We start from the raw sequence: 16,536 nt of genomic DNA on the forward strand, positions 1-16,536 counted from the left end.
AGCACTGTCCGCACTTGTTTCAGTCACTTTGGACTGTTTAGGTCAGGTTATCACCATGCGTTTACCACATTGGACTATTTGCCCCATTGGTCAGTTAAACATGCATTCTAATATTTTTGGGGTAAAATGTATTGCCATTACAGTCACCAAATACTTTCAACTTTGGCTAGTGATTTTTTGCTCCTATCTATTCACAATGTGGTCTCAATTTAAAGTTTTCAATTTATTGAAGGTTCATTTTTGTTTATCACTATGAAAGAAATAGAAAAGATAAAGAAATGTAAATATTGGAAGCTTCCTTTTGCAACATCAAGAGCACTGTTGAAATATAAATGTAAACCCTGTACTGTATAATGCAAATGCATGTAAAGCATTGCAATAATCAGCACCATGGACAGCTTTTTAATACATTAGTGAAATATATTATTCTACCACAAATGCAACTCTTACTGTATGGTGGAAGCAGAGCAATATAAAATAGAATGAATAATGGCATATATGCACCATTAAAATAATGGTTCTTATCAATAAGGGAAATACTAGCAAATAAAGAGCACAATAGCTCTGGGTTAACCACATGTATAGTAGGCAATAAAACATTTTATATACAATTTTATATACAAAGAAAACCCATTATTTACCATGGTACCCTCTGGTCAGGGGTACTAGGAGGGAACCAATGCTACTTTGCAATGGGCCAGTCATCTCAATGTGCAAGGGCCTAAACAAATGTCCGTTCCCGATGCTGAGTAATACAGCCTGTTAAAGACATTTAATTTATTTATTATCAAGAGGAAACAGGATGTGGTTTGATCTGTCTCGCCTCTCACAAACACCTAATTTTTTGGGCAGAATTTTTGACGGTCAGTTTGACAAAGCGCACATTAATAAATGTAACGCTTTGTCTACTCTCATTTAAAAAAAAATCATATGAGCACTATTTTTTATGTGGTGCATTGTAAGACAGTTCTTTCTGATGGTTTTGATGTGGTTTTGACTTTAGCAAATCTGTCTTTAAGATATGCAACATAAGTGCATCTTCAAGTCACTCTTCCTACAAATTAGCACATCTATAATATGAAGAGTATCTAAGTAAAAAATTAAAGGATGATATATCTAACATAACATAAACAAAGAGTAGAAAATTGTATTACTTCTGCATATCACAGAAACTACTTTTCTTGTTCTACAACTCCCAGATTGCTCTGCAGAAATAAGTTGCAGATAAAAAAAAACAGCTAATTGTTTCTTAAAATAACTTTAAATTCAACATTAGACCAGAAAACCCATGGCTAAGTAACTTCAGCAATTTAGCTGATGTTTTAGAGTAAAACAAGGATTGCGAATAAGAGATACTAGCACAGTTCAGCAAAAAAAATAGCCTTTAGCTAATAGAGGGAAAAAAAGCTTGCAATGCCAACTGTTTCACTTTGCTTTCTAGATTTAGTGGCTAAATTTATTTTTAAGAAGCTAGTGGGTTGTGATACTTTTAATTAACTAATACGTCAAAGTATACATTAAGCTGTATGCTAAGGGAGTGTAGTGCAGTCACATTATGAGACTTGGGCTAACTCTCAATGATTTAAGGTACTTATTTAACAAGACAGCAAAAAGTTAATATAAAACGATCTAAAACTATTGTATGTGGATGAAGCCTATTCATTCTTTTTCTCTTTCCAATAACAATAAGTGTAATCACAAAGGAAAAATCAAATGTTTCTCTAACCAGCCAGCAAATAAAATCAATTTTTCCATGTAGAGAGCTCAGAAGTAAACAGGGCTTTTCCAACAGGAAAACTTAAACAGACATTTATGACTGTTGAACAGATATAGGATGTCTAACTCATAGCAGCCATCTACTTCCTTTTATTTTCTTAACTGCACTAAAAACATGTAGAATCTGAGTGGTTGTTAAGGGGGCGCAGCACTCTCTTCCTGGGCAAGTTGTCATAAATGTCCCCCATAGATTTTTGGTTCTTTGAGCTAGTACACACAATATAAGAGCTGGGTTATGCTTGTATTCCAATGAAAGCATGCACAGGGCATGGAAGTAGGTAAGATTCTCATGAAAGTTCTATCTCATGTACACAGGTATAAAAGAGAACAATGGGTCTTATGTAGAGTTGGATGCAACTTTCTTCTAAAACACAGGTGTTAATTGCAACACATTCTACAAAGAATGCATCTGAACTAATGGTCATCATTATCAGTTCGTATCTTACACCAGGGGTAAAACACCCGCAACAGACACAGGCATCTAGGTCTACATTGTTTATTTGCACACGCTCTTACTCTACTTGACTTACGCTTTCAAGCCCTTGCTTCCCCTGATTCACCACTATAAGTGCAAGGAGTTGTATATGCAAGATATATATAAAATTATAATCTAAAATAATCTAAAATATAAAATAATATATAAATCTATAAAATTAATCATAGAATATTGCAGCATTTACTTTTTTGTAGTATAGTTTGTATTTTTAGTATATTGATCTTGCAGGCTTTAGAAATGAGAATATATATTAGCTTACATCTGACGTCCATGTTGATCTTCTCTTGTCAGCACTCCTTCTTTCTCCATGAGCATCTGTCGAAAGGTCCCTACTTTCTGACGTATTTCCTCCTCTGCGTATCTGGAAATAAAGGAACAGCAATAGTAAGTAACTATAGCTTGTTTTTTATATATTGAATGGCTTGCATTATATTACTTAAAAACATTAACTTGTGCTTTATCCAATGGAATCTACATCCAACACTTCAGTTCATGACTGAAACTTGACAAATTTAGATACCATATACTGTAAAGTACTTGGCTTTACAGGATAAATTTTTACTGTGTTCGATGAATTATGATCCTCTGCCATACACTATATTGAGACAATGCACATTATGTCAGATTTCAGTGTGCTTTGTGGCTGCAATGTAAAAGTATTAATATCTTAATAGCTGTGTTTTGCTGTTTTCAGAGGTTCTACTGTTCTAATGTTGACAATTGTGAAAGGCGGTGTTGTAGATCATTGATTTTTGCCAAGCATGATCAGGCCACATAGTTCAACACTCTGCCCCCACTTTTCTTTCCACCTGTGTCTCCCACTACTCTCAAATGTTGACCTAAGTGTTCACTGACCTAGGGGTCTATTTATCAAGACCCCTTTGCTAAGAAAATTTTCTATCACTGCTTATTGCGGCAATAGAAAATCTGCTGTAGGGCATTTTATAAAAATAAATGTTACCGGGGCAGCTGTACCAGTACCAGACACCAGTAACAGTACTCTTACCGCACACAGTTTGGTGTCAATTTGCGCATGCATAAGCTGGCTTGTTGCACAATGGAAGGCCTGAACTTGGCCAGATACGGTAAAACAAAGAATAAAGTAAAAAAAAAAAAATCTGACACTATAAAAAAAAGAAGAAAAATGCTTTATTTCAATAATAAAAGCATGTTTTCTTGTGCCCATCATCTGCTATTGCCATTCTAATCTAGCATTAGCAATCGGAGGGTAGCAGTGGTACTTGTACTGCCGCTGTCCTTGATAAACAGACTTTCCCATACTTCCCCCCAGACGGAGGCAACCACCAGCAAATGTCTTCACTGTTCAGGGGATTTTGATAAATATGAGAATTCCCTAAAACCGTCAAAAACTCCCTTGTATATATTATATCATAAAATACCACAACACATTAGCAGCTTAATATTCAGCTTATGACATGAAGTTACAAGTTTGTTTCCAATCATAATCAGAAGCTGATACTAACGTATTCCATCTTAAGCACTCTGGCAACATTAGTCTTCTTCACAGGTTCATAGTTCTTTTCAGAAGGGACCAAAATGATATCAGGGAATAAGCCTTGAATACCATGGATTAACTTTTAATTAATGATATATTGTAAATCTTTTTTATAATTACTGTATACTGTATATTAAGTATATTATTATTATTTACTGCCTACATTGTAAATCTATGAAATTCTTTTCACTTACATTTTCCATTTTCCACTTCTAAAATAGCGTGAACGTGAAAAGAACTGTCCATTATGATTTTCTCTGGGCAGACATGATGGCAAAAGACAGGTTATAATGATACTCCCACTAAGGAAGTCATTCTTGTGTGCAACCAACAGCAATCAATCTCCAGAGTGAAAAAGAAATTAAAAGAAAAATAGCTGCAATAGACTCTTAGTCACACTGTGTTGTGTTCAATGCCTGACACGCTTTATACAAGAATAGTTTTGTCCTGTGTTATGTTGGCAGCAGTAGTGCTACAAGAGCAAGTTTTCAATTATTGGGGCCATGTTCACAATGCTGGGAAAATGGTCTGAAAACTACTATCGAAATAAAACACACCAAAATGAGTATACATGTGTACACTGGGCTACTCTTCTGAGAGATGAGAATCAATAGAACAGGCCCCAAATTACTTTGGGCTGCATGTGACCCCTCTAAGTGCTGCATGTTTTCCTATCACTAATGTGGATTGTAAGTACTTTTCACATGTGAACTTTTGACCATTTCAGGTGTGGTACTCTATATTTCATTTGATATTTTTTTTTATTATTTCTATTAATTGCAGACTGTTACAGTTGCATATGTTCCACACATACTTAGAATGAAGATTTATAGGGCCTGATTCATTATGGAAAGTAAGGCAAAAAAGTGAGTATGTTTTCTTCTGGACAAAACCATGGTACAATGCAAGGGGTGCAAATGAGTTTATTATTTTGTACATAAGTTAAATACTGTCTGTTTTTTTCATGTAGCACACAAATACTTGATAGTTTTATTTGCATACTGAAATTTAATGTTGATCTAGGACATGCCCTAACGCGACTATAAATCTGTCCCCACATTTTAAATTCCCCTCCAATGCAACATGGTTTTGCCAAGATGCAAAGTTACTCATTTGTTTTGCTTTACTTTCCTTAGTGAATCAGGCCCATTGTGTCTAAGCCTTAACAATCCACCAAGAAAAAGAAAACCCTTCTGTGAGAAGGCATCATAACAAAAGTCCCACAGGAAAGCTTAACAGGCAATTATTAGGAGGATTATGCAGAGTTGACAATTCAATTCCAAACCAACTCTAGTTGACAAAAAAGTTATTAGAAAGACTATTAGAAACTTTTATAAACCCTGGTTCCAGGTCATGTCAGAAAAGCTATAATTCTTAGCCTAACTTCAATACCATGAAATTAGTATAAGGAACAGCAGGCAATGGTTACATTATCTAATGTCTATCGCTTAGAACAATAAGATAAGCTTGGTCATGAAATTTTCAGTCAAATTCTCCCAACATTAACCTCTGTAAACTGCAATGTGTACTTGGAGTAAGCCTGAACAAACCCCTAGGTAACCAGACCTGTCATTCATTTTTATACGATGAATGCTGCAATGTGACTAGCTCAATTATCACAAGCATTTCATCTATACTGAAGCCCTAGTTTTGAATACTCTAGGTACTCCCAGTTTCTCCAGCTGTTCCATTTGTGCCCAGTACTTATATCTCCTATTTTACACAGCAATCATGGATGCAGTGAGTAGCAAATAAAAAGAAAGGAAACAAAATATGCGGAAAATATTCTTAGGTATGCAGCAGGAAAAAAATAGAATTTCTACAAACATAATATAAAGTTATTCATGTGGAAACTTGAAGTATAGCAAATAGAAAACCTTCAAATGCAATTCAAAAGCATAGTTTCTATGCTTTTAGTAAATGTGCAATTCTCAGTTTACTTGAATTAGCAAACAAAAATCCTTCTGAAATGATGGACTGAAATGGCTGGTTGATGCTACCATAGAAACAGTGCAGCACTAACAGGGAAAATAACTGCACACCTCACCTGTAATGACTAATGTGTATGAGTATACTGTGTGAGGCAGGGACAAAGCTATAGAAAACAAATGTAACAAGGCAGCATACAAATGTTGAATATTGAACGCATCACAGGTCTATTGTGTATGTAAGACAAAAGCAAAATATTTTGAATTAAGGTGAATCTGACTGAAAATTGATTAAAAATAGTTGATAGAGAATGAACATTTGCTTTAGATATTATATGACAAACCTTTAAAACTACAATACTTGTGGAATGAAAGTGTTGTTGTCTGTTGAATAAGGAGGTAACTAAGTGCAGTATTTTGTACTTTGTCAGGACTTGTAGAGGAAAATCAAATCCCATTAAATTACATTTTGTGAAATGTAACAAATACAACATGCAAATGTTCTTGTTGAATGCAGACAAAGATAGCAGAAGTTTGCACAGACAGAGAGGAGTAAATAAAATAATGTGTCTTTTTGTGTAAAGCAGTGTCCTATACTTTTACTGTGTAAAAAAATAAATAAAAATTAGCATATTGTTGCCTCTCAAAATCATCAATTAGTCCCTATGCTTGATAACCTGGGCTGGTTTCCAATATATCAAGGGGACCATAAAAAATTATTATGGGTCATTTATAAAGCACAAAATGGAAGCTCTACTGTGCAACTGCAGCTTTCGAACCACAGTGGGCCTCGATTTGCACAAGTCAACTTGTAAAGGAGCAGAAGTTTGCATAGACTCAAAAGAGTAGTATGCCAGAGTGAAATGAATCTCCTCCAGCCTTCAGCAGGGAAGTGTTTATTGCAGTGATAGAAAAAACTCACTCAGCCCAATTGATCCAAAAAATGTCACCGGGGCAGCCGTGCAATGCTCAGCTCCGCAGCAACACTGGCTGGCAGTGGTAAGAGGAGTCTTTCCCTTCGCCAGGCCAGTCTGGCATCAAACTGCACATGTGTGAGCCAATTTGGGCTTATGATTCCAGAATCCCTAAAAATAAAACATATAATATACACACACATATATGTATATATATTTCCAGTGGGTACCCCCTGGCAATCGCCATCCCGAAATGGTGGTAGCAATCAGAGGACAGGCAGCATCAATAAAGTTAACCGCAGCTTTCTTCAATATGGACACTGAGGTTAACAGGCAAATATCAGTCAAATGATAGTAGAATGGTGAATTCTTACCCACCTTTCACACTTAGGGGTCAATTTATGACCCCAGCGAAGTAGTTATCAATATATAACACTGCAAATCGTATACATAAAGAAGCATTGCTGTAATTTACTATGCTGGAACTGCTCTGGGATCCTCAGTAATGACCTCCCTCCTCAACAAACACTTTTTTCTGTTCGCCAGCAGCCTGACACTGCCAACAAATGGAGAAAGTGCTATGCACATGTGCACATCGCTTTCTCCTGGGAGGGATCAAGCAATGCTGGAGACATTTCAGCTGGATACCATGGAATGCCATCCTGAGATTAATACATTACCTAACGCTGCCATCCCCATTGATAGGTAATAGACCTATAAAAATATTCTATGAGTGCAGTGTCATCTGATATAATAAGTAGTAACAAAAATAATGTCTTACAATCACATTGTCAGAGTGCCATTTATGTCACGTGAAAAATACTTTACATAGATCTTAGTCATTCTTCCATTCTAAATGCTATTTTATCATCTTCAATGTTGCTTTTCATTTTTACAAATCTATGCAGTGCTTAGGAAATGCAGCAAATATATATAATATTTTTCTAAAATGGTAATGAAACTTGCCAGCTTCCTGGATGTTTGTGCTCATGATACTTAACTCGGTTAATTAGAATTATGGGCAGCAAACTGCTATCAGACATTAATAATAGATGATATTTCCCTGGTGTAGGCTGCCAAGAGTCCTGGCTTAGTTTATGGGACCAGTAGCTAGATATGAAACTATGAAAACTGGTAATTGTGCACTGTTAGGTGCCCACTCATTCTGATATTGTAAACAACTTCTAAATAACATATCAATCAACAAGATATTTTAATCTGATGGGCAGCGTATATATAATGTTTTTAATCCCATATTCTTTCCTATAATACCAGCTCTGTATCTACTATTTTGCTGCCTATTTACTTCAGAGTGATTTGTAATTGAGGCACTAAATCCTTCATCCCATGTCTCATTTGCCTTACTAACAGAATAACTGTAGGTCTCTTTTATTCGGCGAATTCCCTGGTGACGCAGACACCTCCCATCATTTACGGACAAATGATTTAAGGTTGATAACTGCCTAAATCTCCCTCTGGAATTGATTGATATGACATCTATTCAATTATTCTCCCAGCATGCCACAGCAGAAAAAGTAATTTACTGACTGGAGATAACTGAGTCTGGGATTAAAATGGTGCTCTCTGAAGGGCAGAGTATAATAAAAGTATATTACAGCAACATTCCAGAAACATGTAGCGCTTACAGTGCCAGGAGGTGGAATCACCCACCAGCTATTACTTTGGCTTTAATCATAAACTTTCCATGTCGACGACTGTGAACATAATAATTAATATCCCAGCATTCCACAGAGTTGGTTCCACATGATTTACACGGCACTATTGTTTTCAGAAGTGCTGTGGTGTTTATATTTCATAATTAGACATATTAACTAATATTTGTGGTCAGTATATTTCCGGGATATTCACACCGACTAAATGGTCAACAGTTAGAATAGATAAAAAAAGTGGACAATACAAAAATTTACCTTGTTTTTAAAAAAAATAAAATAATAAAAACACTTGTTCTCAATTTCATGCTCAAGCTAACTGACCCGTCTCATTGAGCTGTTAGCTAGCATATGGCCACTCCCACAATAGGTAGGACAAGGCACCAAACCCAGTTGTACTAAAAACCAAGTTACAAACATTGCTGGTTAAAAGGATATATTTTTCTGTTTTTTTTTCTGTTAGTATGTCTGGGATAGAGATATACACTATATGGACAAAAGTACTTGACCACACCTGTTAATTATTGAATTGAGGTATTTCAATCAGACCCGTTGCCAGAGGTGTATAAAATCAAGCACTTATCCATGCAGCCTTCATTTGCAAACATTTATGATACAAAATGGGTATCACAAATGTTTACAAATGAGCTCAGTGACTTCAAGCGTGGTACAGTGATAGGATGCCACTGCTGCAATAAAACGTGTGAAATTTCATCCCTGCTGGTTATACCACGGTCAACTGTAAGTAATATTATTAGGAAGTGGAAGCATTTAGGAACAACAGCCACGAAGTTGAAGACCACGTAAAATCACAAATGTGTTCTGTGAAGTGATGAATCACGCTTCTCTGTTTGGCAGTCAGATAGGCGAGTCTGGGTTTGACGGATGCCGGGAGATCTTTACCTGCCTGACTGCATTATGCCAAATGTGAATTTGGTGGAGGAGAGATAATGGTATGGGGCTGTTTTTCAGGGTTTGGGCTAGACTCCTTATCTCCAGTGAAGGGCAATCTTAATGCTTCAGCATACCCAGTCATTTTGGACAATGCTATGCTTCGAATTTTGTGACAACAGTTTGGGGAAGGCCCTTTTGTATGCCAACATAACTTGCACAAAGCAAGGACTAAAAAGACATGATTTGATGAGTTTGGTGTGGAGCCCTGACCTCAACCCCATTGAACACAGTTGAGATGAACTCTTAACGGAGATTGTGAGCCAGGCCTTCTCATCCAACATCATTGCCTGACCTCATAAATGCTTTACAGAATGAATGGGCCCAAATTCCCACAGACACACTCCAACATCCTGTGGAAAGCCTTCCAAGAAGTGTGGAAGCTGCTATTGCTGCAAAAGGGGGGGGGGGGGAACTCCTCATTAAAGTATTTGTATTTGAATAGAATGTAATTACAGTCCCTGATGGTGTAATGGTCAAGCATCCGAATACTTTTGTCCATATAGTGTATATCTACATAGCTTGGTTACTGTGTGTTGTCTTGTTCTTTGCTTTATGTTTAATATATTGTTATTATTATTAATATTATATGTAAGTTAATAGTACACATACGAATATTCACTATCGAATGCAATAGGTAACTAAAGCTCAGACACACTGTTTAAATTACAGTTCACATTAAATACAATTGAAAATTTAGATTCATGCTAAATATTATTTCCACAAAAAGGTTGTTGTTTTCTCTTTGGAAAAATAGTTCCGATAGAGAGTCATTTATTTCCCTGCTGTCATGTTCAAGAGTGGTGCAAGAGATATTCATTTACTGTTATGTAATTAGTTACTTTAGTGAGCGTCCGCATGAGACACGCACATTCTGTTAGAGTGGAACCTTGCCAAATTATTCCTGCTTATTTTTTGTCCAGTTTAACTGCCTTATTATTAGAATGATGTTCTGTTTATCATCTGCGGATAGCTAATTAACTAAGGTGTAAGTACCCTCATATTCAACTTAAAATTACACTGTGTAGTTATTTACCTTTTTGTTCTATTTGTTTACTAGAAGCATAATGAATATGCATTCAATGCAATAGATAGACATTCTGGAATTAGTATCTGTATTTTTTTACTCCCCTTAATAAGGACTAGCCTTTCAATTTGGATCACACTAAAAAAAAGTTTTGTCCCTGTAGCATATACTAATATATTTAGTATCACAGGTAGGAATTATTTCATATAGCCTGCCAAGCGTATGTCCCATGAGCTGACTTGAATCATGATTGCATGTTATCAGAAGTGATGTGCATGCAGGGTCAACTGTGGAGAATTAGGAAACAAATGAACTAGATGGTAATCTAGGATAACATGTACAAGGTGGTGATTTTATGTATAGGGTCTATTTCTGGGTGCTCTTGTGTTGGAGGTGTCATGTACTGAGGAAGAGTTGGAAGTTATGAGAAACTAACCAAGATAGCAGTTGAGACTATGCACTATCCAACAATGCACTGGGGTTGTATGGTGTAAAGACATGAGGACTGTGGGTGATAGACAGACATGACACAAATCATGCACATCAATTGAACGATTACCAATCATACAAATACAGTTTTTATTGACATATTATTATAGTTTTTTTTCAAGAATTTAAAATAAAGGGACCCAAAGAATAAAATAATGATGCAGAATTCCCAGCATTATATAACACCATTGTAAGTGTCTTTGTGTGCAGTATACTAAAATCAGCATAATTTAATTTTATTAATATTTTTGTTTTCTAGGTATAGCAACATTTTACCTAATTTTTACTACCTACCGAATAGTACCGCCTTGATTGTAATCAATTAGCATAACATAAAATTAAATAGAGTGTATATGCTTCAACAGTATGAAATGGAACAAAGTTGCATTATTCCTTGCTACAGTTTGGAGGAAGTTGTAAGTTAAGGACAGATAAGGATGGGCCTAGCCACTAAGCTGATTATCTTGGCTAATGAAAAGATGTTCCGCTCATACTTTACATAAATCAACATTTTAATAGTAGTGTAATAATATAGTTTACGTAATACACTATATTGTGCTTGTTTTCTACATTACATGTAACATCGTGCGTAAATCAGAAGTGTATAAGAAGATTACCTCACACATCTCTCTGTAAATCCATGAGCGCCTTATGTATGTATATTTTACTTGCTATGTATAAATGCTTTTCTATGATGACATCCATTTAGTATACCTAACAAAGAAACATGGCTATTAAATATGAAACGTTATAACTCTAACAACCTGACACCAACTTTCCTTGACTTTCAAGACACTGATGTCTAAAGTTCAGTGTGACCTTATATGTATATCAATCTTGGCCACATTCAGGATATCATCCATACATTTTTTCCATTTACATGGTCCTCATCAGTGCAGACTATGCATATCTAGAGACACTTGAAAAATTGGAAATGGCTCATAATTTGATTGAATTTGATCGGTTTAAGGACCTCGAACTTGTTTGCAGTGCAAATCTGTTATGGCAAACTGTGTGTTTGTAATGATTGATCAGAGTCAGAAGACGGTGAAAAGATTATGCACTTTATTCCTGTATAAACACAGACTTGAGAGGAAATAGTGGAGCCCTGAGGCTTAACAGCATAAACAGTAATGAACAGTGTATAGTGCAGGATAGAATCTTATATCAGAAGATAATAAAAATACAAGTAGCACAATCAGGGTATGGCAGGATATGCATAGAACTACAGTCTCTGAAGAGTGGGTAATACACTAGGCCGGGCCCAAGCAGTGGCTCTCCAGGTGTTGTGAAACTACATCACCCAGCATGCCCTGCTAGCTATCGGCAGACAATCAGCAGGAAAAGAATGCTGGGGCTTACAGTTTCACCATACCTGGAGAGCCACAGGTTGGCCTGTAATGCACCACGAGCAGCAGGCAAATTTACAGGAGAAGATGAACATTTACAATGCTGGAAGTTTCAACACACAGGTTGAAATGATGAGGAGATTCCTGGAGGAAAAAACCTAATGCTGGAAGTTGCAGACAAATGGTGAGCCTGAGATAATGGTACAGCCAGGACCAGGAACACAAATACAACAGAAAACTGAACTGCAGAATGTCCATAACAAAGGAACACAGATCAGAATAGTAGGAGGCCTGAAAATCAACAGAACACTGTTCACAGGTAACACTTAATGACCAGCAAAGTACAGAGTGAGGCAGGAATATAAAGACAGGCAAGCAAGTGCAGGTAATCAGAATCAAGCAAGGGTGATTAAGTCCTACAGGTAAAATGCAAGGGTCCAAAGTTCACAATGGCAGCACATCTGGTAGAATAGGAGTAATGCAAGAGCTACACAAAATAATAATAACAGCCTAATCTGAATGAAATCCAACTTGATTTTGTAGTTTGTAATTTGCAACTACAATTCAAAGTTTGCAGTTAAATGAAACTATACAATGTTGTCTTTTCAAGCTTAAATGGCTACATTTTATAGTATTTTTTTTTTCTTACAATTGAACATTGGATATCACTGACTTCGAGGGTCACTATTCACATTGACAATAAAAATACTGTACAATGTTGTCATTAAGCTTGAACATGTACGAGTCAGTTCCTACAGCTCAGACATGGCAAAACCAGCATGAATGTGGTTGAACCTGTTTCGTCTTGCTTGAATTTAGCTTGAACATTTTTAAAGTTCAAGAATTTCCAGTACATTTTTTAACTTTTTAGCTGCTTTGACTACCTAGTTTGAGAACCATTTTTTCAATCAGTTTGAGCATCTCTACTCTAATGTTCTATTCCAATATACATCACAATCTGATATCCAGCTCCATTAAATATGTTAACACTCATTTATACACCCTACATCTGTCACCTATTCCTCCTTGTTCACTGTGTCTGAAAGTGTTCCCCCCCTTCTTAACGCTTGGTTCTTACAAATCCAGAGTATTATGTATTACATATTATGCTGGATGCAGTTTGATTCACAGTAGAGACAAAAAGAGAAAATAAGAAATAGTATCTCTGTACTGGCATGATCTCCAAGGTACCTTCTGTAAAAAACAAAGAAGGGAAAGCAAATGAACACAGCAAGGAGACATCATGTAAAAATATAAGTAGAGGTTTGTCTTTGTGAACTAACAAGATATTCCTATCTTCATATTCTTAAGGGGCTGTTGTCCACACTAGAAGGATTAGCACTTGAGTGATGTACATAAGTGTCAGGATTATGTGACAAAGAACTAAAAGTAAATTAAATGAGAAATCAGCTGTGACTGAAGTCAGTGAAGCAATACAGAACTATTTAAACTTTAATCAAGTGACTATTTCTTATATTGAGCAAGAGGATGCCATACTATTGTATCTATTAAGGGTGCAACACCTACTTAGGAATAGAGGAGAATGGGTGCACATAGGAAGCATATTTAAGGACTTAAGGCTCAATTTATTGCTATCTGGCAATAGGGCTGATCTTCACCTATTTCACATAGCAGTGCTATCTCAGGATATAACTCCTTGATGGATAGGCCAGTGCTGCCGATAGAGGGGGCACAGGAGAGAGATGGCAGGTGGCCCATGGCTATTACTGTAACTGTAATCTTTTCTGTCCCAGAAAAATACCAACACTCTACTGGCATTCAATCACACAGCTCCCGATTGCCAGAAACATTGTGCGTCACGTCCACGTTGTCATGTTTCAGACATGTGATATGCAAGCCGTGCATCTGCCATTGTACCGTTAGCATTAAGAAGATCAGTGATATACAGCTACTTTATATAGTTCCTATAAATTATGATTTTAAAGTACAGTTAACGTTACAGTACCATCTACAGTCTACAGCTGATCTTCTGACCTTTAGTAACTGGGTATACCCAGTTTAAAGCTTACCACCCACCTGTTAAAAATCCAAGAAAGAACAACAAATGTAGTGGTTTAATATAAATCATAAAACTCTGCCCACAGTAATATCAAGGTGACTGGGGAAAAAAATACCAAGGGCTGCACATTTCATCTACAATCAGAGAGTCTGGTGGACAGAGCCAAGTAAACTCTGAAACTTTAATATTATCCACCATAACTGCAAAACTGCATGTGGCTCATAAAGTAATCGAGTACATACCATTGAATCTTGACTTGAAATTTTGACAAGGGTGAGCTAAAAATGTGGTGCATACTGCTACTCTAAGCACCATCATTTTTTTTCGTTACAATGTATACCTATGCTTCTTCCACATGGACAAAAAAATAAAGAGACATAGTAACTTTGGTTGCCTGTTGATCAGTGCACTGTCAGTTTCAGATGGGATTGCTGAAGGAAATTAAACTTGGGCCCTAGTGTGGTGGCTTATTTGGCACATCCCAGGCAACATGTGCAACCTAGGTGGGTGTGACTGCAAGGACTACTGTCCACACAGTTACCTGCACTATTTACCCATTGCTTATTATTGTATGGGTACCAACAAAAAGAATGTGAGAGATCCGCGCATCCCTGTGTGTGGGAATTTGGTAGGTGCTGCCTTATTGGGAAATAAGGGTGGTTTTGTTAGAGGCGGGTCCCAATCCTGTAGGAAGGTGAGTACAACAATAATAAAGGTAATATTTATCAGGCGCAAGTAGTGAAGTGTATATCCGTATACAAACAGATAAAGTTAACATATATTAATTCAGAAATAGTTGCATATATGACTTTTAAAAACATGCAGTTTGGTCCGGACCAGTAGGTGAATACTGGAACTGGCAACCTATCACATTCACTTGAAAAACCTGTCTGCTAACAAGTAGCAGTGGTCTCATGATAGTTAACTATATGGATATGTTCTGAGAGACTCTATTGAAAGATACAAGTAAGACTTTGTTTAGTATCCCTTAAAGACCAGAAACTTTAGCCTTTAAAACACTGCATGTAGTGCTGAAACACTTCCATGTGATAGGGAAAGGGGCATTACACTGTTGCTCCAGTATGTCGCTACTGGAGCAATTAAACTTTGGCTGGAAAAGCACTGCGTTCAGTGTCACATGACACCGCCCTGCTGGTCTTAAGTAAGTTTGTAGCTAGTTGTACATCTCAGGCTACTTAAAATACATTCTTAATATTCAGCATTACACAGCATCCAAGAAAATATAAGGCTTGATATGAATAAAGTAAACGTCTACAGTATTTAATAATAATACAGACTCAATGGCCAGGGATAGAACAGTACTTCACCAGGCCCCATAGCAAAACTTGGGTAGGTGCCTGGTGATGCCACTGCAGCCTCTTGGACCCCTCTTCCCCCTCTGCTATGAAGAGAGCAGAGAAGAGGCCTCTTTCAAGTATGCGCTGCTAAGCGCACGCATGATTGAAAGCAGAGAGAGGAACTTGGGGCAGATTTGCACCCTGTACATAGTGGCGGAAACAATGTGGGTGCCGGGTATGTGCTGAAAAGTTCAAAAATGAGCGAAGGAGTTGGTCCCAAAGTGATAGTAAGCAGTAATTCAAACGGGCACTTAATACTTACTTGTCCCTCAAAGCGTACCAGCCATCCACCTAACCCTTTCTCCATGCTCATTCTCATCACTTCTCTCTTCTTGGCTCCTTTATTCACTCCTCCTGCGATATATCTTCATTACTGGCTCCCCTTTGTGCCTGCTGTGTGTTTGCCCTCACCTTAATATATAAGCTCTTATGAGCAGGGCCCTCTTCCCTCCTGTCTCTATACCTATTCTTTTGCTCCAACTTCACTACAATAGCCATACCTGGAATTTCTGGAATTTCTAAAGTCTTGGTATTATTCGTTTATTGTTCTGTACTGTTTTACCCTGTGTGGTCTACTGTTTGTATTGTATAAGGCACAGCGGAAATCTTGTGCCGCCTTATAAATAAAACATCAGAAATCAGAAGAATGTAAAGTGAAGTATTTATTTTTTCCACCATTCACATTTCCATGTGGTCCTCCAACAGGGACAGATCAGAAAATTAGACTAGAGTCATGCTATGTATCATGTATATAAGAGCAATTGCACAAAAATAAGTGTTTTACCTCCTTTGGATGTTGTGAATGTACCTTATCCTGTGAATAGACTTCTAATGGTGCATTGTGAAATTGCGTCACAGATGGTATTAGTAGAATCCATAAACAGAATGTGCCTCTTTGTACAAATTGGAATTGAGGTACAGTAATATCTATACCACACTATTTTTATTGTTTGTTTTTAAACATTGGATACTTTCAGAAACTTTTTTTTTTGCACAGTTAAATTGTATTTAATATTTTTCTGTGTACAACTATTTACTAAAA

General features: G+C 36.8%; 1 protein-coding gene across 2 annotated transcripts in view; it reads right to left on the reverse strand.

Annotated features, from left to right (window-relative positions):
• The window catches only part of SRRM3 (serine/arginine repetitive matrix 3), a 356,479-nt gene that overhangs the window by 111,224 nt on the left and 228,719 nt on the right, over positions 1–16,536 (reverse strand). For both annotated transcript variants that reach the window (XM_075195126.1, XM_075195125.1), the window contains exon 4: positions 2,532–2,633. In XM_075195126.1, coding sequence (XP_075051227.1) covers positions 2,532–2,633 — 102 coding nt within the window. The remainder of the gene's footprint in view (positions 1–2,531; positions 2,634–16,536) is intronic.

The sequence above is a fragment of the Mixophyes fleayi genome, chromosome 2 (genome assembly GCF_038048845.1).
Source record: "Mixophyes fleayi isolate aMixFle1 chromosome 2, aMixFle1.hap1, whole genome shotgun sequence".
Classification (NCBI taxonomy): domain Eukaryota; kingdom Metazoa; phylum Chordata; class Amphibia; order Anura; family Limnodynastidae; genus Mixophyes; species Mixophyes fleayi.